Genomic DNA, 23,189 nt, shown 5'->3' with positions numbered 1-23,189 from the left:
TCAACTAGCCAAACCAGACAAGTCTTTACAGTCACCGTAGGAAGAAAAAAAAAAAACTAATCATACGAACTACGAAGTCTTAGTGAGACACCGAACGAGTCTTTACAGTCATCGTATGGTGTATGATCAATATGAAAGAAGAAGGAATAAGCAGGGAGAAGAAAGAAGAAAAGAGAAAAAAAAAACTAATCATACGAGCTATGAAGTCTCAGTGAGACACCGAACTTGTCTGATACAGTCACCGTATGGTGTATGATCAATATGAAAGAAGAAGGAAGAAGCAGGGAGAAGAAAGAAGAAAAGAGAGAAAAAAAACTAATCATACGAACTACGAAGTCTCAATGAGACACCGAACCTTTCTGATACAGTCACCATATGGTGTATGATCTATATGAAAGAAGAAGGAAGAAGCAGGGAGAAGAAAGAAGAAAAGAGAAAAAAATCGCACAAATCAAAAATTAAAAATATAAACTAAAACATACCTGGAGATGTGGAAAGACACTTTGTTGGAGGTCGCCGGATGTCGTTGAAGGCTGTCTCAAGAGAAGGAGAAGCCGCCAGAGAAGAATCGAAGGAGGCGGCTGCCGTGGCTCACCGTCGGTTAGTTTGGGGTTATACGATTTAGAGCGGAGACAGAGATATGAAAGCACTTTGTCGGAGGTCGCCGAAGGCTGTCTGAGGAGAAAGAGAAGTCACCAGATAAGGATCGAAGGAGGCTCACCGTCGGACGTTTGGGGTTTGAGATTTGGAGGGCAGAGTGCAGACTGACAGAGAATGAGAGAGACGCGATTTTACTGATTTTGGTTTTATTTATTTATTTATTTTATGGTAAGGGTTTTTATTTTTTATATGGTTTTTGATCCAATGCATCACATGTGCATCAGACCTTATACACCTCCCAATGAGAATATGTAATTTGGAATCTTCATCAAGCAATTTTAAAATTTGTTTTAAAAGAAAAAATTGATCCAATGCATCACATGTGCATCAGACCTTATACACCTCCCAATGAGAATATGTAATTTGGAATCTTCATTAAGCAATTTTCAAATTTGTTTTAAAAAAAAAATTGATCCAATGCATCACATGTGCATCAGACCTTATACACCTCCCAATTAGAATATGTAATTTGGAATCTTCATCAAGCAATTTTAAAATTGCTTTAAAAAAAAAAATAGTAACCAATGATCTAGTCCGGATAAGGTAAGGTGCATCAGCTCTTGCATTGCGGGACAGTATATTCCGATGTATGGTGTTATAAAGTTTTAATTCACAGTAACTTCACAGGAAGAAGTAGATCAAAGCGCCTGACGGACCTATTTTCAAATGTTTCCAGTAATTACGATAGATTAAAGATATACGTGGATAAAAAAAATATACGACAAGATGCATTTAGTCGTCGCTCCTGCGGATGTGATAATGTGTTTTAAAAAAAAAAATTCGATCCAATGCATCACATGTGCATCAAAACTTATACACCTGCCAATGAGAAAATGTAATTTGGAATCTTCATCAAAACAATTTTAAATTTTACTTTAAAAATAGTGAACACATAAGGCGACCGCCTCAGGTATAAGGCGTCATAAGGCATCGCCTTTCGCACCTTTTAGCGCCTTAGCATCTAAGGCAGTCGCCTTATACACTTCCCATAAGTCGGTGGGCTGCCTTACCACACATGGACCGCATCAGCGCCTTAAAAACTATGCCATGGAGTTTTGAAAAATCCAAACATCTCAGAGATAGATATAGAGGTAGGAATTTATCGACCGAACTGCACTCCTTCGTATATGTCAGGAGTCCATTGATGAGAAGGGGCTGGGGAAAGCTTGAACCCAATTCCTACAGTGGAGAAGCCGTCCATCATTACTTACAATTTTAAGTCTCTGAAAAACGATCAGAAGATTGTAGAACAGTTATCAGAATTTAACAAAAGAAGATGAAAGTAGCTAGTAATGCTCATTTCTAACCAAAAACCACCTTACTAACCATCATTGCAACCAATTGAGTTGAGCTATATGAATAATGTTTTGCTGGCACTATCTCTTTAAAGCTATAGCAGCTTTAAACTTACAGCACCCATGCCCTTTTACTGATAACATACTGTTATATTTATATTATCAAAGTAGTTAGCTTCTTGTGAATGGTGATATCACTTTGTCCTAATGCTAACGTAATTCATTCCAACACTTTCCTTTCCAACTTTGGCTACTTCTGACTGATCATATCATTTGAAAAGTAATTTCTGGCTCTTTTTGCAGTGTGCCTCTCTGGGTTTATGCCATTTTATGCATTTTTCTGGACTTTCATGGTCAGTTTCCTGATTTCTGGCATCCTTTTCTGCAAGTCTTTAGTAGAGATTGGATATATGGTGGCTTGCAGGGACATGTATTAAATGGTTGAACAGATTCTGGGATAATGAACCACGAGGTGTTGGTTTTTGAAATTTAACCGAAGTAATCATACTCCATTTGCTGCTCCAAGTAGCACAACTCACACATACTGCATTGATGGGTGTGTGAACTGTTACCAATGACCACATTAAGAAAGTGTGCAGTGGACCATTTAATGTTTTAGTAGTGGTTTGCATGGACATATTAAATGGTTGAACAGATGCTGGGATAATGAAGACCATGCAGTGTTGGGTTTTGAAATTTTATTGAAGTAATCATACTTGTTTATCTGCTCATAGTAGTGCAACTCGCACATCGTGACATACTGCATTGCGGGGTGTAGGGATTGAAATCAATGGCCACATTATGTGAACCATTTAAAGTTTCAGTTGGACTTTACATGACCTTTATTATTATTATTATTTTTTTTCCTTTCTATTTTGGATCTTTTGTCTTAAACTTCTCTGAAGCATGAAAAGTCTGACAATTACACAGGAGCTGTTTCTTACTTTTGGCTTTCTTTCACTCCTGTCATTGTAAGTCCTCATACTACTTGCTGTTGGTTTCTTCCTGTTGAATGTCGGAGTTTAATATTTCTTTAATCAATTCTTCCTTGTATAAATATCAAAGTTCATCCTGCTAGTTGGTACAAAGATGCATCATATAGTGGTAAAGTTGGCTATTGAAATCACGGATGCAACTCCTTGTTTTGGAAGTCCGTTTAACCTGACAGATGAGCTTTTCTGGTTTGGGAGGCCTGAATTTATGCTACAAGTTATACAACTAATTTTATTTCAGGTGAGAAGAGCTTAAATGTTTCGAGTTAAGATTTTGTATTATATGATATTTCTTCCATACGCTCATGTGTTGTTGGGTGCTTGACTGGCAGACTGCATTTGAGATGGCAACATTTCTTTGGTCACTGGTAAGTCAGAAATTACACTAAGCTAATGCAACACTTTATTTTGAGTCGAGGATGTTTAATATACCTAAATGGTGGACTTTAGGACAATTACCACCTGGCATAGTGGTAAATGATGGGAACTTGCAGGATTAGCCCACATCTCAGTTGGTGCACCTGCTTGATCATTGCTTGATCATTGAAGACATTTGGATCCTAGCTTTAGCTACCTTCATCATTTAGGGATGATTTTGAAATTTACATGGTTTCATAACCAATCAATCAAGATTGACCAAATCATTGATACGAATAATATCCAAATACCAAACCCGTTCTCTATATAACCTCCGCAAGGGAGAAGAGGCTCTTGGGAAGATCAAAGAAAGAACTTCTTGCCATATTTATATTGGGTTCAGCGTCACGTTCGTGGTTTCTAATTAGAGATGCTCTATTGAGTCTGGTTCATCAAGAGGCTTCTATAATTTGGATTTTGGTTTTTTATGCTATATTCTCTGGTATGTCTAATTTGGGCCTGATAAAAAATGGTTGGGTCATCAAGAAGAAAGGGAGGACTGTGTGAAAGGAAAAGGGAAAAAAAATTATATTCTTTCTCCATTCCCACTCAATTAGAGGCAGACCTTGGCCCTTGGTGCTATGGTATCATTGCTCCATTGCGACCTAGTGGTCATGGGTTTGAGTCAGGCAACAGCCTTTCGACAAAGCTGGGGTAAGGCTGCCAGCTGCGTACATTATGACCCTCCCTAGACTCTGCAGTGGTGGGAGCCTGGTGCACTGGGTACCGTCCCCTCTTTTATTAACTATTAGGTAATACCACATCATATTAATATTTTATTACTTTTGGGTAGGCTCCCACTATAATGTCATAAAAAATTTCCATGCATAATTTCTGCCTTTATTCTTTCATTTATTTATATGGGTAGAGTTATATCTTAGTCAGTGTCTTGCAATAGCTAGTTTGAAAATAAGCCACTTCGTGGGGCAAAAAGAAGTCCACTTGTAAAGGGATCTATTAGAGGTATCCACTGATTGCAGTTTGTTGTTTTATGGTTGTCCTTGTTGGCAACTCGGCCACGTGGCGATGATGATGTGGATGAAAATGATGACATGGCAGTGTCTAGTGTCACCGATGAGATAACAGAACTACTTGGTATGCATGGAATGGTTTGATACATCCTTAGTATGTGGTGTGGGTTTCTAGGTCAAAACTGGCAAAATTGGCCTATTTACGATTGGGGGTATTTTTGACAGTAAAAATGACATTTTTGGAAGATCGTTTCTTCATTAAAAAATATAGATTGTAATTTATCTAGTCCAATGCATCTAATTTTGTCGCATTCTGATACCGTATGAAGAAGTTACGGCATTTGTGGCAGTCGAGGGAAGTTTCGGCATTGAAGATGAATTTTTTAAAGGAAGTGTTCTCCATGTAACAATACGACAAAAATTCAATCTTTCCAATGGTTCTGATTTCATCGCGTTCCGATTCCGTATGAGAAAGATACGTCATTGGAAAGGTCTAGGGGCATTTTGGTCTTTTTACATGGATGAGTCAGATGATTGAGTCTTTTGGAAAGTCGTAGAGCGTCCAGTTACGGTTCCAACGCACTTCGTTTCATCTCGATCGGATATCGTATGAAAAAGTTATAAGTGTTTCCGTAAAGCCGGTTCGAAAATCCGAACTGAAAATCCATCAGTTGCTCTCGGTGTTGGGTGGATTTTTTGGAATTTATTTTTGAAATTTGAAGGGCTTTTGTATAATTTCAAGATTCTGAAGGTCTAAGTTGCAGGAGGTCTTTAAGCACTGAAATATATAGAGGCAGGGGCTTGATTGTAATAAAGAGGAGTAAAGGGAAGTGAAATGGATGGTCCAGATTCGACCACGTAGGCTTGATGCCCATCCAAAGGTTGCTGAGATTTTGCGCTGACATGGACGAGATAGATGCTTACGCGTAGGATTTGATTGGTTAGGTGCATAATCCTTGATGCACTGGCGTTACACCTTATCAAGGTATGTTGTGGTGTTTTGCGCATGCATAGAAGGTATAAAAAAAGATTCCGATCTTAAGGATCTCATGAGATCTGATTAAAGCCATCATGGAGGATTCGGATCCAACGGTCGATAAACCTTTTACATTTGTGAGTGGGAGACAAGCTTCTTTAAAATCCGGAAAAGCAACCAATCAAAGATCGACAACAAAAAGTGCATGCTGACCGCTGACGTCAGCGTGACGTCATTAGTTGACTATCTTATTCAAATCTTGTGGTTGAGATTTACTATCCGTTATTTTAATCGGATGGTCTAGATTAAGAGATTCTCCTTGATGAGATCTACGGCCAGATTTGCGCCCCTGTTGCGCGCCGCCGGTGTAGCCTACACCACTCCTACGAAGATTTCATTTAAGGCTATCTCGTTGCTCAAACTTCAAATGGTCATATCTCTCTCATTTTAACTCGGATTTGGGTGAACCAAGTTGAAGCTTCTTCGTTTTTTCAAGCCCTACACCATGGAAGCAAGAAAAATGAGTTTTGAGTGAAAGAAGGCTACGGTTTTGGCAGGAGAAGCTTCCCCCTCTTTGTTGGTCCTTGAATGAACATGAATGCTTGATGATAAATGTTCTTAGGCCATTAAAGGAGGTAAAAGAGGTGGTTGAGGTGTGTTAATGATACATTAACTCAAAGCCAAGGAGGAAGAGAAGAAAGCAAGGATGTGTTTGCTTTGAAGAGTAAGAAGCCAGGGAGAGAGAACGTGTAAGCACCAAACTTGTCAATACAAGTTTCCAGTCATCCCAGGCAATCGGTTGTTAGATTCTCTAACCTTTGATTTACATTATATGCATGTATGTATGTTAGGGTTAGTTGTGGATGAATGTATACATGCTAGGTTAGTTGTGGATGAACTGTAAGCATGCTAGCTAGTTGTGGATGTATATGCTAGGCAGAGCTTGACTGTAGGGCATTGATAGAAGCCCAATTTAATTGTATTCTTTATTGAGCTCTTAGTGGGTGCTAAGCATTGGGAGTGGGTGCTCCCGTGTAGTGGGTGCTACACATTGCATCGGCACTAGCGAGTGCCATCTCAACTTCGGCTTGAGAAAATTGGGTGTGGGTGCTCCCGACTGTGGATGCAGTCAAAAGTAGTGTATTGAGTAGGTACGAAGCCTTTACAGGCACTACTTCAGGGATGTAGGCAAATTGCCGAACCTCGTAAAAACCCTGTGTTGTGGGTGCATGTGGTTTGCATTTTATATTGAAGTACGTGGAATGTGGAATGGGTGTGCATACTTGGAAGTGCCTATGAGAGGCTGAGTGTGCATACCACTGTGTGCAAACAGAGACAAGTATATCAGGTTTTTCTTGGCCAGATATCGGACAGGTTTTTGGGGATCGGAATTGGACTCACTGATTCACCCCCCTCTCAATGACTGCCGGGTTACAACACAGTTTACATTTGCATGCAAACCACACCTATTGGTGCACCAATTTGTCAGCAACACTAATGGTATATTGTGGTCCTCATGATTTCCTATGACTAGTATTTCAAAAATTCGTCCCCTCTAAAATACTGATCAAAATATGAATTTACTTAATTGATTCAATTATTCATGTTAATCTAGATGTAACATTCATCATTTTGATTCATTACCTTTGCGGAAGTATGTAGTAATGAATATTTCCTCTATGGTCTCCAATAGTATGAATTTTAACGAGTCAAAGTTCCAAAATAACCTCATGTTGAAACTTTAGAGGTATTTTTTATATCATAAAAGGCCGTGCTTTTCTATTAGTTTAGAATAACATCGATTGTAAACTTCACATCCCAGTGGCCATGGTGGTCTTGGCTATCCCTTTGCTTGCCAGAAGCCCTAGGATTTATGGAAAAGTTAGAAACACATCAAATTATACCCTTCCACTTGAGATGGTATGCCAGGTATACTATTTGATGGAGCTCTTCGTGGAAATCTACTCCCAAGTCCAACTACTGAGCCATACATGCATTTGTTCAGGCATTTGCTGAGGAAGCTGAATATTTTCCTTTATCAATTCAATTATTTCACTCTAATAGAATATTTCTATATTCAAGTTTGATAGTTTTAAGATTCGACAAATCGTTCATCACTCTATCTTACAGTATGATAATTTTCTGAATATTTTATTTCGGTAAAGAGATGCAAACTGTTGGACTGTTGCAAGTCCTTTCAATGTCTACATTCTTCTGGATATCTTTGAATGCTTTAATTACAGATTTTTCCCATCATGTTTTCCAGTGGGAAATTAGAGAACCTTCCTGCTTTATGGACAATCGTGTGCACCTTGTTATCCGCTTGACTTCTGGGTATGTCTTTGTCATCTTTTATGTAGCCTCTAATACATGAGTCTGTTGGATACTTTTTTTTCATTTTTCCATCTCTAATCTGCTGTGTGCATTCAATATCCATGACCATGATAAAGTCTGAATACATGCATATGGCTGTGGAGCAACTGTTACTGTTTCTGTTAAGAGAGTATATGAGTTTATGCTTTCTATATAGAATATGGCATACATTTAACATATGCTGGCAGGGAGGGTTTAGGAGACAGGGTGGGGTGGCCAAGGGGAGGGAGAATTTTTTTTTGGTTGGGGGGAGGGGGCAGTGGAGGTGTGGGTTGCAGTGCTAGAGAGAGAGAGAGGCATGTTAGTTTGCAGCGACCAGCGGGGGTGGAGAAATTGTTTTACAATAACGGTGGGATTTAATGGCTAAGATGTAGAGAGGGACGTGTTACGATTATTATGATGCTAGTGTATAAGATCCTGCTAGGAATATACATCATTTTCCCTTTCTTTTATTTAAAGAGTCTATAGCTAGTCTATAGCTAGTCCATATAGAAGAGTTGTGACAAGTTTTACTAGTCTTTGGTTTCCCAGTGAAGCTGGAAGTATCATGTCACTCATCTATGGGTGGTCTAGTGCTTTTTTATGTTATTCTGAAACACAATATTGTTGAATGAGAAAGCTATTTTCCTCAAAGATTCATTGTGCCACTGTTTGCTTTATTTGCTTCTGTATCGATCTGAGGGGCTGCCAGTGAGTTTGTCCTAGTTCAGTTATCCCAAGGTTGTTATAGCCTTTAAAGGCCAGCCAATTGTGACATTATTGTAAAGCTAGATTACAGTTAACCTTACCCCAGCCAGGGTCACAGAAGCATACCCAAAACAGGTACTGTTTCAGGTCTGAACTCTGAAGTCAGTATATATATAGGGAAAAGGACAGGTATGCTAGCAGGATACCCAGGTATCAGGTATGCTAGCGTATATTGATCATTGGATTAGATAGATTAGATCTATACCGTTTATACTTGTTGTCTTACAGAACCAACCCAGCCCTGACGCTCTACAGTTGCTCTTCTTCTTCCTCACCATCTCCGATTTCCCCTCTCTCTTCCAAAAATTCCGTCGTCCTCGATGCCGCTATCTCCCACTTGTTCCATCGGCTGTTTCGACATATCTGAGTTCTCTACCCTGTTTGCTGGACAAATTTGTGGATTTATTCTTAAAGATTACATCAACAAGAAGCCAGAGGGCCAACTTGAGAATCATCATAAATACGGACTTGTTGCAGGTATGAAGGATCTGGAAGTGTAGTTCATACTCTGAGTTTTGCCTTCAGTGCAGAGCAAATAGACTGCCTTTTGAATAAAATTTCATCATCAACCGAAGACAAACATGTCAGAATTTCCTTTTCTCCAATTGAAACAAGAAGCCAGAGCGCCTTTTGAATAAAATTGTTATCCTCTTTATCCATCTTTCCTTTTCTCAAATTTAAACAGGTCAGAATTTTTAAACCTGTGATTCCGTAACCTGTTCTCTATTCTATTCTGTTTACAAGAGTAATAGATGCACTAATTCGCTATCTAATTATCTTGCTATGGATTCATCAGTTGAATCTTAGTCTCTGTTTAAAGTTCAGTTTTCTCAATCAATATCAAATCCTGGTTCAACTTACTTTTCTAAAATCTGGATTCATCAGAATCCTATGTTATCCGTTTCTAATTTCAGTTTCAGTTTCAGTTTCTAAAACTCTACTTTCTAGAATTTAACTAAATGTCTAAATCTCAGTTACTAATTCTAGTAATTCAATCTCAGTTACTAATTCTAGTAATTCCTACTTCTGGTAGTTACTAATTTGGTTTCTATTTTCTGTCTGGGTTTTGGTAAGCTAAAAAAGTGGGTTCTTCCATATATCCACATCTGGGAGTGGGGTTACCGCTAAAAAAACTAAACCCTAACCAAGCATCTTATAATCGATGTCATGTCTGGGTTTCCATAGTCTATTACCAAAGCTCAATCAGAACTTATCATCATAAATAAAAATGAAAGTGGAAACCAACGGATGGGGCAATGGGGATAGAGGCGAAGGGGATGGAATAGGGGGCTGGAGGGAGGGATAAGCTGTGTGTGTGTGTGAGAGAGAGAGAGGGAGGGAGAAGTGTTGCAGCGTCACAGGTCAGATGCAGGTTACTGGGGAAAAAATTATGATGTAGCAGTGGTGTATTGAATCCAACGGTTTATATAAGCTGAGCGAATCCGACAACTAAGATCCTGCTAGCATGCCTATCCCTCTCCCAAATATATATATATATATAGAGGTACTCAGCAGTTAGTAACTGTAGGTTAAGTTGGTCATCTTATATCATGATACCTAGTTTTCCGCATCACCAGCTGAAATAGAAATTCCTGGCTAGTGTATTCCATAGTGTCGATATTTGACAAATTCAGTTCTGCCATTGTAACTTTTTTATCATTGCAGGGTCATTTTCCAGTCCTGGTGCAGTTATGTTGCACTTCCACTATATGTTATTATTACACAGGTCTGCTGTGAGTTGTTTCCCATATTTTTATTCATTCATGGATCCTTCAATGTCTAAAATTGGTATGGCTTTACTATGTAGATGGGGTCAAGGTTTAGGAAAACAGTGGTTTCAGAAGATGTCAGAATATCACTTCATGGGTGGAGTACAAGGGTGAAGGAGAAGTTAAGTCAGAATCGTTCTCCTTCTATTGTGTCTACAAGATCTACCATGTCTACAAGATCAACCACCTCTTCGAATTCCGTGCTGGATGCAAATGATGAAACCGCCTTGATTAGCAGGGCAGGAAGCTCCAAAAGAATCAGGAAAATCTGAAGCTCATATGAAGCAGTCTTTGGAAGCGGATCAGATTTATAAATTATAAACAACCTCCAAGTGATGGTTTTTTTACCGATTTCTTTTACATTTTCTCCTCAATGTGAAAGATATAATGCCTAAAATGTTGAAACAAATACCGATCCTTATTTCCACCTCTAGTTGACCCCTTTAGTTTATTCTGTCTTTACTTTTCTGTTAACAGGGCAGGGCAGTCTCAACTCATTTCGCCCTGTAATTTTTCAAAGTAATGGGTTTTTTTACCTTGTCCAGCTACTTTGTACCCCAACAATCACAGGTTTTTTGTTTTTGTTGTGTACTATGTGAACGCTGCAGTAAAGCTGTTCTATGTGATTTTATGGATTTCTTTCCATTTGTAGAAAAAAAAAATTGAAGGGAAAATAAAAGGAAGTTCTTTAACTGATTTGAGATTGAACAAGTATTTTGAAACTCATGAAAATAAAGAAGGTTGAACCCTCCTTACCGCTTTGAGTAACAGTGACTGGTCACATTGTTCATGTTGTCCACTCTTTTCCTGTGCTTATAAGGTATTCATCTAAATTTCTTTGTTAACTTTTGGCTTTTAACTGATTAGTCCATTTTTTAAGTTTCTTCAAGCAATAAGAGCTTCCGTTTTCTCGTGCAGCACAACTATATTCACTGGAAATAGAGGAAAAGGTATTGGAGCAGTGGATTGGTCTTTCAATTTTGGTGCAGGTTGCAATGCAGACCTTGAACTGGCTATTTTCCTTGGTGTCTTTAAAGACAAGGGAGCAATACAAGTCTGCCAAAGGGATTGCTGAGAAATCTGCAAGACAAGGAAAAAGAGGCTAGCTATTGAATTCACACGATGCAACTATGACTGAGAATGTGTACGGTTTCTAGTTGGTTTTATAGTACCTATACTATCATCATTATACCGATGGCGGTGAGAATAGTATCATTCACATGGGGTCCACATGGTCAGATCAGGGAGAGAAATAAAAGAACACCATCATGTCTGAGAGAAATCATACTATGGTGATGTCGTGATTCTTTTCCCTGTGTGAAAACTGTTAACAGTAAGAAAAAGAAAAAGAAAATTTGATATAATTTTGCACATAAATAAATATACAGGTTTCCATCTGTATTCTCATTAACATTAGTTGAATGTAGCACATTCTTCTTTCATGCCCTTCATTGACTGTGTGGGTTGTGGGACTGGATCCTCATTGAGATCAGAAAGCAATCATCTGCTTAGCTGATCAGCAATGTTTATTTGAAATGAAAGTTGCCCTTCAGAGCATATTAGTACTTGATCGGGCCTGTCAAACCAGATCGGTTTGAGAGCTCCATTCCCTACGGCGGCGAGAACCAGCAAAGCTGACAAGAGAATACAATGATCAGGAAGCATATCCTATTATCCACAGTTCCACACAAAAGGATGATCTGAGTCCAACGATGATGAACCATCTTATTTTGTTATTTTGGCTTGGTAATGCATGTTACCATGTTCTGTTGATCCTTCTATATCCCACAAAAAACCACAAGGAAAGGTCTGAGAACCAACCGACAATTGTAGACTTCAAAAGCTCCAAATCGAGGAACCAACATTGGATCCACACTATTGTTGTGGACGAGAGACGTAGATTCTAAGAACCAAAGAGTTATGGACACAGACGCTGCGTGGGTCTCAATGTGAAGCCAGCCCCCCCCCCCCCCCTCTCTCTCTGCTTGTGGTTTGGTGCAGGTGGGGCCACCCATGTCTCCTCTCACCCATTACTATATATGACGTTTTTGCTCTTTCTGTTTGTTCATTAGTTTGTAGTACTTTTAACAGGATTGGGATCCTCTCCAATGACTCCGTCAATGGCTCTTCAACCAAACACTTGCACGTCGAGGGTTGTATGTCGATCACATTGTGCTCTGTGTATATATCTTGATGGAAAGAGATTGGAAGGAAAATCGTTGGAGAGAATCCGGATCCTTAAGTAACATCTTCCTCTGATCCTCTCTGAGTTATTTCATCTACTCATCCTTGCCCAAAGTGAAGGGGAAAAAAAAAAAATTAACCCAAAGGTCATGTCTTTTGACCTACATATGGGGATACACCCCACCTTGACAATGAGAACCTTGATGAGTATCTCGGGGTCTTGGACGTATGAGACTAAACATGTGGAAGAAGCTTGAAGGGGAGGGTGGGGGAGGGTCCATGCTCTCTTTAATGGTGCAACATTGACATTGTTATATGTGGAATAATTGTAAGTTGCTTCCTCATTCCACTACAGCTTTAGCATCGATTTCTCCGAGTAAAATCACTTTTAACGACAATTTCATGACTCAGAATCCAATTAAAAGCGGAGAGAGAAGTGATTAAGGGATAAGGGAAGAGCTCCTTTCCTCATATGGCTCATGTATTCGTTTCACTCAAGGAGTTTTTAATGTCTAATTACCTCTTCTGTTCTCTTCTTTTGTGACTACTTCTATAGTTTAGTTCCTCTATCTCTCTAAAAGTCTCACCAGCTTTGCTTTCACGCAAAGACTCTTGAGGAATTCAATAGGGTAAGGGGATAAAGAACTAGGAGCGCGTGATCCGAGACGGGACCGCCTCACTCATCGAAGGAAAGAATTCCACTGCACAGTAAAGTAGTGGTCCTAGTTGGTGAACAGTAGAAACTGTATCCTTCCCGGGGTTCAATCGATCGGATCAGTATCGGAAAATCGCACAAATCGTGCAGACCAATGGTAAGGGCGATAGAATTCTGCTGCTTTGGCTTAGACAGCACCAGTGCCCAGGATCAATGGGAAAATCTGCAAGAGCATCTTCAGCACATGGGGAAGGGTGCAACAGTCATTTCACGCTCTACCCTCGTTAAACCAAAATTAGACATACCTTTGACATTGCCCAAGTCTTATCTAATCCAAAATGATATTGGATTAAGAGATTCTTGGTTCACAATGGGCGAGGTAAAACTGCGTCCATAAAGAAATATATAATAATTGGAGGAGTTTCTTTTACTCTCCTCACCATGGAGATCTAACCACTTGTTTATCATAGGGAAGGGTATTTTCGATCACATATAATTAGAAATTTCTATAAAAAAAACTAAGAGGTAACAATTAATGATGACACAAGAGTTCGATCACAAGTTCACATTATAGTGGGTACGATGTCTTGTATTCTATCACTTACATTTGTGGGTTGATTTCGAAGGACCACTTAAAGACTGTAGAGTTCCATGGGTATTTCGGTAATCTTTGTCTAAAATATGTTTTACCATTAATATATGAAAATATAAGGCACACCTTGGATATCTGTTGGAGAGTGTATGTGTACACTGTACTCTGGAGTACAGAGTCGGTTGGTAGCAGACAAATCCGTAAATTAAACGAAAGTCAGTGGCTTTTCAAGAACTAATCCTCTTTATATTCTCCTCATTCCTCACTCTATTTTCTCTACTCAAAAACTGTGATCTCCATTAAAGCCCAAGAACCCACAAGTCTACAAGTCACAACACACACACGCACCCACCATAGACAAGACCTGCTTCAACTATATACAAGATTAGGAACCATGGCGATGGCTTTTAAGATGGTAATCTTTTTTCTTTTTTTTTTAATTCCTTTAATTGCTCTTTGAACCAACTAGCTAGATGGGTTTTTTCCTTTTTCAGAATGAGATTTTCAAATTATTAACATAAATTGTAGATCTTTTTCTCTTCATTGTAAGATTCGTTTTGTATCTGAGCAGGCGATCACGGGGATGTGGGTAACGGAGGAGTGCACGAACTTGTTCATGGACATGAAAAGGAAGAAGGTGCACCGCTACATAGTGTTCAAGATTGACGAGGGGTCCAAGCTTGTCACCGTCGACAAGGTCGGTGGCCCTGCCGAAAGCTACGATGACCTCGCCGCTTCCCTCCCTGATGATGACTGCCGCTACGCCGTTTTTGACTTCGACTTTGTCACCGTCGATAACTGCCGGAAGAGCAAGATCTTCTTCATTGCATGGTTCCTCTCTCTCTCTCTCTGTTATTCACTTCTTTGTTGGTTATCGTACCAAGTCCTTGTACGAGAACCATTTTCGTATGAACTGATTCAACATAGATAGAATCCACCGAATAAACGACTTGGTGGTGAATACCATTTGTGTGGATCAATCCGTACAAGAACCTGATTCACACTCCTACTTCTATGTGGTGTGAGACCCACAATATGAAGATAAATTGATCCAATGAATGTTGGGGTTCCACGGAAAAGGTGGAATTAATAATCTTTAAATGTGAGCTTTTAACTTAGATAGGATCTATCGTACGATCACCTGATCATATGAGTCAATATCTAATACATATTCCATCTTATACTATTACAAAAATTAAAAAAAAAACCATATATGAAAATAAGAGAAATTGGTATTACATACTTAATTTGTACTGCTAGTGATCGTACAAACAGCTGAAGTAAAGATTTATAGATACATCATCTCTCCTTAATGGCTAATGATGATGTGAATTGTAAATTACAGGGCTCCACCAGCATCGAGGATAAGAGCGAAGATGCTACACGCAACCTCCAAAGATGGGCTGAGGAGAGTGCTTGAGGGTGTCCACTACGAAGTACAGGCCACTGACCCCACCGAGATGGGTATCGAAGTCATCAGAGACCGTGCCAAATAGAGGGACCCACTCCACTGCTAATTTCTATCCATATAATGTTGCCTATTCTCACTTTCTTTTTAGAGAGATTAAGGTTCTTGCTTACTGGCCATCTCTCCCCCGCCCCCACCCTAACCCTAACACTCTTCTTTTCTTCCCCCTCTCTTGGTCTTTGATCACTTCCTTCACTCCAAGATCTAATGTAATTTGATCCACTGATTTGTAATAATAATAATAATAAGTCTTGTTTATCATATTTATTTGAGGTTCACAAGCACTTTAGCTTTTAGCTTGAGGTTTACGAGTGTGGATTCCATCTGTATGAATCAATTCGAGAATAGTTTTCATACGAGAACATGATTTGCTCACGTTTTATATTAGGTATCACCCATAAGTTAATGTAAGTTCTGTGGTGTAAGTATAATGTGTATGTGGAGTCTCTAGTTTTGTTAATCTTCGTTGGAATTGATGATTCAAAAGACAATTTAATTAATTAAATCAATCAAATAGTAATTTTAAAAAAAAATTAAGGGAAAGGAAAACCTATAGATTAACATCGTGCACCACATTGTTGAGATGGGTTAATAAATTTGACATGTAGTGTATTCAGATTTCAGGTAATTCCTCATCTATCAAAGGCCATGCTAGAAACCTTTCCCTTTAAAAAAATATTCAACCATTCTTTATATTTTAAATAAAAATTATTAAGGCTGTGAAGACAAGGAAAATATAACTTTAAAAAAGGCTTATCCTCCTGATTATCATTAACAAGTGTTTAGCATTCATTGAAATTTTATTTTTACCCTCGAGAATGGCACACTGATATCTACTCCATTACCAAAATGGTTTTCAATAACAAAAGATAAATTATGACCAATGGCAGGATTAGATTTCCATAATTCCTTCCATGGAAATGAAATTAATTGTAATTTGAAAGTAAAATTAGATTAAAAAAATTCTGCAAGGTTAGAAACTTGTCTTCATTTTATAGATTGTTTTCCATTTGAGATGTGCAAAACAAATCTATCATACTTTTGCAGACATCTCATTTTGTCCACCTTGAAAAGTGTTCATGGAGATGATAATTGTTTATTCTAGGATCAAGGGAAGGTTCTATTTTAATGATTAAGAAATTACCCCGCAATCTCAAGACGTTTGAGATCATTCAGATGAAATGAGCAAAATGTTCTTGAAAGGTAATTGTCTATGAAAGGGAAATAGGGAATCAATACAAGGGAGACATGGCATTGTTATCTCAGGTTTAAGACAAGGGAACTAATTAAGTTAAATGGTTGGCCTTATGGAGAAAGTTATGACCGCTACATTTTAGAGTATTTGTTTAGGATTTAAATTCATTAGATAATTTCAGCTATAAACAAGAAAGGAAAGAGTTGGACATACCGCCAACTTTCTGTAAACTAATGGCATGCATCAATCACAAGATGGACTTTTCCGAAGGAGGAGGAGAGTGGATGCCATGTGTAGGACACTCTGGCGACGTGCCCTGCCTTCACAGAAATAAGAATTACATATACGTCTAAATACTTCTTAGTTATCCAGACTAACCCATCCTTAACTTCTCTCTATCACTAGCCACATAAATCTCCCTCTAATCCCAGACACTAACCTCCATACTACAGAATTATATATCCATACCTCTTAACCAATAAAAGCCTTCTAGCGGTGTCAAGCCTACGTGCAAATGTAACACATGATACGCAATGCTATTTTTGTTGGTACATGTATCTAGTTAGAGTTTTACATATATTTGCTTCTTTTTTTTGTAAATATAAGATGTTTATGTTTCTACCCTTATTAAGCATGTGTATTATTATTTCAATATCTTGTATACTAATGGTAGACAAATATGCATTAGATATATACCTTCCTTTAGGGGTGTGAATTCCAGGCCTGTGCCATTTGGCCCGATTGAACCCGATATGTTTATAAACAAGTAGTACACAGTGTAGCCGCCTAACCCTACGGGCGCCCGACCAGTCCGACACATTTACAAGCCCGACTTGAACAGACTCATTTAAGCCCAACCTAGCCCGACCCCTTTAATACTACTTGTATTTTTATTTTTTTTTCCTATACTATTTGTATTTAGTGTTAAGGCCATGTGATATATACAATTGATATGGTGGTGATTGTTATCTAATTATTTAGCTTTTTCAAGCATAGTTTAATTGATTTAAACTTGCTCAACTTGAGTTGTATAGGCATAGTTTAATTGATTTGAGTTCCGCTGTGTTAAAGACCGAGTACCATAGTAACTTAGCTGCTTCCATCTTTGGCTTAATCCATTTTAACTATGGGATCTTAATTTGCTATGCCCTTTTTTGCCTTATTTTATTGATATTCTTTTCAAGCACATTTAAAAGACCAATTTTAAAGAGGATCCGTTTAAAGCTCATTTAAAGTTAAATAAGTCTATAGCCCGGTTAAAGCTGGATTAAGACCCGTTTATGGTAGCCTGATTAAAGACCGAGACCAATTATCAACTGTACCATGCCTGCGTTAGCTAAGCTCGTTTAGCCAAATGGAAGTTCATGGTGTAGCCCTAAAAATTGATCGAGTCCTATTAAGCCCAACCAAGACCGGCCAAACCCGACCAATTGACACCTCTACCTTCCTTTATACTTATTTTATTTTTATCTTTGTATTTTATTTCATTTTATTTTGACTACGTAAATGGAGAGACCGGTTTCACCAGGTCAACCAAGGTGCCTGAGAAATTCCTTGATCCGCACCTGATTCATACCCTAACCTTTGATTTCACCTTTTCTTTATCAAAAAAAAAAAAAGATTTAACCAGTCTCCTTGAGAGCCATGTTGGAGTCATATTTTATTTGTGAATCCTAGGTTCTAACCTAAACGTCAATTCTATGCTCTTTTCCCCCTCTCTTTGGGGATGTTTCGTCATTGAGAATCAATTGTTACTCTCACACCTTTTATTGGTCATTTCAGGATGACTCATATAATTTTACCTAGTAAATTATGGGTGTGTGCTATAGAAAGACATGTGGTTGTGGGGGGACGAGCACCTATATCGAATCTGCCCCACCTTTTAACGGATACCCCCCACAGTCAATGTGGATTAGTAGAGGTTGGAGGTCCACTTGCTTCTAACATTCTGCACCTTTTAACATCCATCTCGAAATGAGTTACCTCGTTTTGCTATTATTAGGTACTAAATAATTAAGAAAGCATAATTTAATGAATGGGGTAAATGAGGAATTTTAGGTATCATTTTTTATTTTTTTAAAAGTTAGATAGCATAATCATGACAACAAGAAGGAAGAAAGCTATAGTTTTTTTTTTTTTTCCCTTCACCGTGGGTAAACCTTTACAATTGAATTAGAGAGTATCTAAATTATGTCTCTATAGGAACCTGGCACTTTCATTTAATTACCTTTTGTCTTATTTTAAAATTTTTTTTATATTAAAGATATGAAAGAAATTTCAAAAATAACTCGAAAATGTCATATTATCATGTCACTATCAAAAGTAGTTCTACCCAAAAAAAAAAAAAAAATGGTCAAAAGCAATCCTTATTTTACATATATCCCGGGTATGCATGATGACATCATTACCCACATTGAAAAAAAAATTATAAATCATTTAAAATATTTTTTTATAAAAATTATGTAAAATCTTATAAATTTTCAATAAAAAAATCTCATTAAATTAAAGAAAAGGCCAAGCATGTCACCACGTTGTGCATAACCATTTTATTTAGTGTAGTTTAAGCACTATTTAACTTCCCGCATGGCAAGTATGTGGTTCATACTGAGATGAAAAAGCAACATTGATTAGTCTAATTAATGTTGACCCTGCTCTAATTTTTTTTTCCCAGGTACATCTACTTTATTGGTAGTGTTTGCTTTCACTCTCACAAATATTAAAGAGGATTATATTTAATCAATTACTAGCAACCTCTACACATAGTAATTAGCTCTGAAAACATTTTTCCTTTTTAATGAATAAAGTAAGGGAAAGGATTCTTTCAAAAGTTGCGTCAATATGGAAGCTAATAGGGGTGCATCGGAAGCATCGATAGGAGTGAGATTTTCATCTTTCATGAGAAACAAGACAACTATTTCATCACATCATGTCTGGACACAAGGGCCACGTTTCCTTTCAAGCTCCTTATTCCTATAAAGTAAAAGACGTATGCATTACCAATAATACATAACGTCTTAGGCACTCTCTTGATACTTTCTATACTCTTCTATCCAATCCATGTGGGTCTCTATGTTTAATTGTGAAAGAAAATTCGAATCCAATACAATTATTATAGTCAATTAGACATTAACCATTGGTACACCCAAACCCTCAATACGTAACCACATCAATAGTGACTCCCAGGTCAAGCGACTAATCGTATATTACAAAAGAGAATTTCATTTATTCAACTAACGGTATTAATGTAGAAACGCAACCCTAAAACGATGCAAAAGATAATAGAAAAACAAAACAAACAATGCACATAGATTTTACGAGGTTCAGTAAGGTTTCCTACGTCCCCGGTGAAATGAGATCCTGCTTCACTATCAATGGAGAATAGGGTTACAACGCTCTTTCTCACACCTCTCCGTATTGCTTGCATTACAGAGAAAGAAACCCTCGCTACAAATATATAACGAAAAAACCCTAATCCGAAAAGTACACAATTGCCCTCAAATAAAAAAATTCGAGCGGGGGCTGCCTGCCCCCCTTGCAACCCCCACGGCCCTTTAACCGGCTAGCAGGACCGCCGTCCTGCCTGTCTAAGTGCTGCACCAGTACTCCCTGGATTAAACTGCGACGGAATACAAGACATCATACACCAACAATTAACATGTGAAATTCTCATATAATTCAATACAATAAATACTCGCACTTATACTATAAAATCTCCATTTATAAGTAAGTACACACAATACAACAACCATATACACATGATGTTCAATCCCATCCCAAATATTCCAAGACTATCTCTGAATAAGACTGACCCAACCCAATTCTATTTGGAACCAGCCTAGCTCATTAATAAACCAAACAAAGCGACAAAATCATGGAATTCAACACTCATAAGCTCACATCCAACCATTGGATTAGCATCACGAGGGTGGAGTGTAAATCCCTCCTCCATGAATAAAATACCCAAACAGAGATTAATATTCATCCACCCAAAAAACAAGTGGGGTGGAGGTGGGGCCCGTGGGGATGAGGGTATTGCTTCTTAGCCAGTACACTTAATTCTGAAGCACATCTACATAAGGCCCATTGGAATTCTTGGAAATTCTGACGTCCAAAAGATAAGAGGAGCCCAATGGCCAGTCCGCTCCGACTACCCCCAGTTTAGCCACGTCTGCTAAACTTGGGACATGTGCATGACACGTGTTCATAAAGGTGGAAAGCAACGAACCGACGGTACGACGATGGATGGGACACAAACATGTAATAATTGTGGACCATGGTCCATCCATGGATAATGGATGTACCCTAGACTTTCCCAAGAACAGTATAAAAAGAAAAAAGCCACAAAAAAAATAAAGACCTAAATTGAGGATGAGGATGAATGGATGATGAGCACATAATCCATTGGGATTCTAGTTTTCGTTCTTCTTCACCCTACTTTTTATCTTTACCATTCATTCTTCCCCTTTTCCCTTCCTCCGATGGTCGATCGATCTCACTCTCACTCTCTCTCTCTCTCACACTCACTTTGCAAAGATTAAGAACCCCCAACACCCGACATTTCCTAACTAGAGCATTTAATTACAGCTTTGGAAGCTCATCCATCATCATAGACTGCGATTTCCGCTTCCACTCTTTCCTTCACTAACACTTCAAGGAAACCACCTTTCCCTTCTAGCTATAAGGAAAGAAAAAGTGGAAAGCCTTCTCAACCCCACCTGATTCCCAGAGAGAGAGAGAGATGGGGATCTCTGATACAGTTTTAGCGAATCTGACGAGTCTCTATTTGGTGGCGATTGTGGGAATTAAAGCGTATGGTGTGATATCCGGGAGGAATTTTAGCGGAGGATTTGTTCTGATGGTATCGACGATCGTGGTGGGAGGAGTCCTTGCAGGGACACTGACTTGGGATGTATCAAGGAAGGCTACGCATGCTTTGTGTCGGGATCCAACGATTGAGAGATGCCGAGGGGGAATCTGTTGGCACGGTGTTGCAGTTCGATCGCCCATGTCTCAGGTTCGGTTTCACCTCGATCATCAGACCCTCTCTGCTCCTCTGTAAATGAGAAAGATAGAAAGATAGAGATAGAGAAAGGAAAATACTAGACACAGATTCTTTGGCTTCTTCAAGCTCAGAAAAGAGAAGGAAAAAAATATATATATTCTCCTTCGCACTGGATAACCGCCATGTCTATCTCTCCTCTGCAAGCTGGATCGACCGTCCTACACCAAAGGCCTACGGCGTCGTGTTTTTTTTATGTGATTATTATTATATTGGGAAAGGAAGGGGAAAGAGATATATGAATGAATATAGTAAAATAAGCACTGAAACACGGTGAACTGTTGTACAGAATATAGAAGAGTGAAGGCGTATAAATGCGTCTATCGTATGTCCAAACCGTATTGGTCGTGTACTTGTGTGTAAATGTAGTTTTGAATCAATTTTGACTTTGTCAGGTTTGTTTATTTATTCATTCTTTTTCTAATTACTTGATCCTTGGTGAAACATGTATAACATTTGATGGGTATTTTTCGATCACTCTCATTAAGATCATATTTATCTTTCTATTGTAATATGAATTTTAACCTTCAAAATGAAATAATTCTTTTAAATCTTTTTCCACTTAGTTACTAAACCACATCAGCATACACTCAAATTGTGTTCAATGATCTAAATGAGGGAGAGAGCAAATGATATGAGCTGAGAATATATTTTCAAGTGCTCAAGAGAAATTCTATTTATAATGTATTCTGGCTGACGTGTGAGGCAAGATCATCTAAATTAATGTTTGGACTTTGGACAGCATTCATTTAGAGTAAATAATTTTTTTTTTCAATGTTGGATAGAGTATATCACATGTTATAAACTCCAACTTAATATCCATATGGCTGACATGTAATACAGTATAGCAGATGTCAGGAAATATAAATCTGATGTTGAAACAAGGAAAACCATATTCAAGTTCGAACTAGAGCAAAAACAAAACTACACATTCCAAGGCTTCACCTTGATCAAAATCAAAATCTATTGTTGATAAAAGGAAATCTGGATTCATCCGAATTAGAGCAACAAAAGAATTACACATACCAAGGTCTAGCTTGGGTTCTAGTTAGCAATTCGGCCGAATAATTCACGAATTATTCGGTCAAACCGAATTTTTTTGAATTAAATCGAAATTTCTGACCAAATCCGAATTAAAAATAAAATTCAGTAAAAAACGCGAATTTTACTAATTTGAATTTAAAACGCGAATAATTCGGGCCAAATCGAATTAAACTGAATTGTTCGGTCCACTTAAACAATATTTAAAAAAAAAAACAAAAAAACAAAACGTCATATTTGCTTTTTTGACCGAATCCTTAAATTAATCAATCGAATTATTCCGAATAATTCCCGAATCCGAATTTACTAACTATGGCTTGAGTGTGAGTGAAAAGAAACTCTAAATCCCTTCAGAGACAATAAAGCATAGTAAGCCTTTCTTCCAGAGAACCCTATCCTTGTAGTTCACATCATGCAATGTGAAACACACTCTGTTCTCTTCTATAAACAATGCAAAACTAAACATTTCCCATTACTCTGCTTTATAAAAAAATAATATCGAGGAGTTCAACGATTCAAACTTCGAGGGAGATAAAAACAAAGAAAACCAAAATATGTATTTTCAAAAATTATTTTTCTTTTGTAAATTCGCTTCATACAATAATAAAAGGTAGTAATAAGCATGCATGAACATATTAGAAATGCATACCAATACATATGGATAAAATTAGTTTCAACATCCAATGAACAAATGAAGAGAAGCTGCATGGAAAGTGTCAGCTGAACATCTCTCTACCTCTCTCACTCTCTTTTCTCACAATTTCAGGATAGAGAGTCACTTTTGTTTTTGCGAGG

At 38.0% G+C, this 23,189-nt stretch overlaps 3 protein-coding genes across 7 annotated transcripts in view; all 3 read left to right on the top strand.

Annotated features, from left to right (window-relative positions):
• Window positions 1–11,564, top strand: part of LOC122084030 (MLO-like protein 4) — a 25,771-nt gene extending 14,207 nt beyond the window's left edge. For 4 of the 5 annotated variants that reach the window (XM_042652021.1, XM_042652024.1, XM_042652020.1 and 1 more), the window contains 7 exons: window positions 2,259–2,308; window positions 2,886–2,926; window positions 3,021–3,188; window positions 3,280–3,315; window positions 7,578–7,645; window positions 10,097–10,157; window positions 10,239–11,564. In XM_042652021.1, coding sequence (XP_042507955.1) covers window positions 2,259–2,308; window positions 2,886–2,926; window positions 3,021–3,188; window positions 3,280–3,315; window positions 7,578–7,645; window positions 10,097–10,157; window positions 10,239–10,472 — 658 coding nt within the window. In that variant the 3' untranslated portion in view covers window positions 10,473–11,564. The remainder of the gene's footprint in view (window positions 1–2,258; window positions 2,309–2,885; window positions 2,927–3,020; window positions 3,189–3,279; window positions 3,316–7,577; window positions 7,646–10,096; window positions 10,158–10,238) is intronic. The other variant, XR_006141807.1, reaches the window with a different exon arrangement.
• A 2,327-nt stretch (window positions 11,565–13,891) lies between these two features.
• On the top strand, window positions 13,892–15,360 carry LOC122085143 (actin-depolymerizing factor 5-like). Its single transcript, XM_042653594.1, has 3 exons — window positions 13,892–14,046; window positions 14,203–14,462; window positions 14,977–15,360. Exons 1-3 carry the CDS (start codon window positions 14,026–14,028, stop codon window positions 15,125–15,127), a joined length of 432 nt encoding a protein of 143 aa, XP_042509528.1. The 5' UTR covers window positions 13,892–14,025; the 3' UTR covers window positions 15,128–15,360.
• A 5,355-nt stretch (window positions 15,361–20,715) lies between these two features.
• LOC122085107 lies at window positions 20,716–21,757 on the top strand. Its single transcript, XM_042653546.1, has one exon. The coding sequence runs from the start codon at window positions 21,033–21,035 to the stop codon at window positions 21,351–21,353; it is 321 nt and encodes a 106-aa protein (XP_042509480.1). The 5' UTR covers window positions 20,716–21,032; the 3' UTR covers window positions 21,354–21,757.
• The last annotated feature ends 1,432 nt before the right edge of the window (window positions 21,758–23,189 follow it).

This window comes from Macadamia integrifolia, chromosome 7 (genome assembly GCF_013358625.1).
Source record: "Macadamia integrifolia cultivar HAES 741 chromosome 7, SCU_Mint_v3, whole genome shotgun sequence".
In the NCBI taxonomy this organism is placed as follows: Eukaryota; Viridiplantae; Streptophyta; class Magnoliopsida; order Proteales; family Proteaceae; genus Macadamia; species Macadamia integrifolia.
This window is presented reverse-complemented; position numbering and strand designations above follow the sequence as displayed.

What these genes read in the sequence shown, in the direction of transcription:
- LOC122085143 (XM_042653594.1), top strand. Translation starts at nt 14,026, where the DNA reads ATGGCGATGGCTTTTAAGATG. An exon ending in TGGCGATGGCTTTTAAGATG is followed by an intron (nt 14,047 to 14,202) that starts GTAATCTTTTTT and finishes GTATCTGAGCAG; the next exon opens with GCGATCACGGGGATGTGGGT. An exon ending in AAGATCTTCTTCATTGCATG is followed by an intron (nt 14,463 to 14,976) that starts GTTCCTCTCTCT and finishes TGTAAATTACAG; the next exon opens with GGCTCCACCAGCATCGAGGA.
- LOC122085107 (XM_042653546.1), top strand. Translation starts at nt 21,033, where the DNA reads ATGGGGATCTCTGATACAGTTTTAGCGAATCTGACGAGTCTCTATTTG.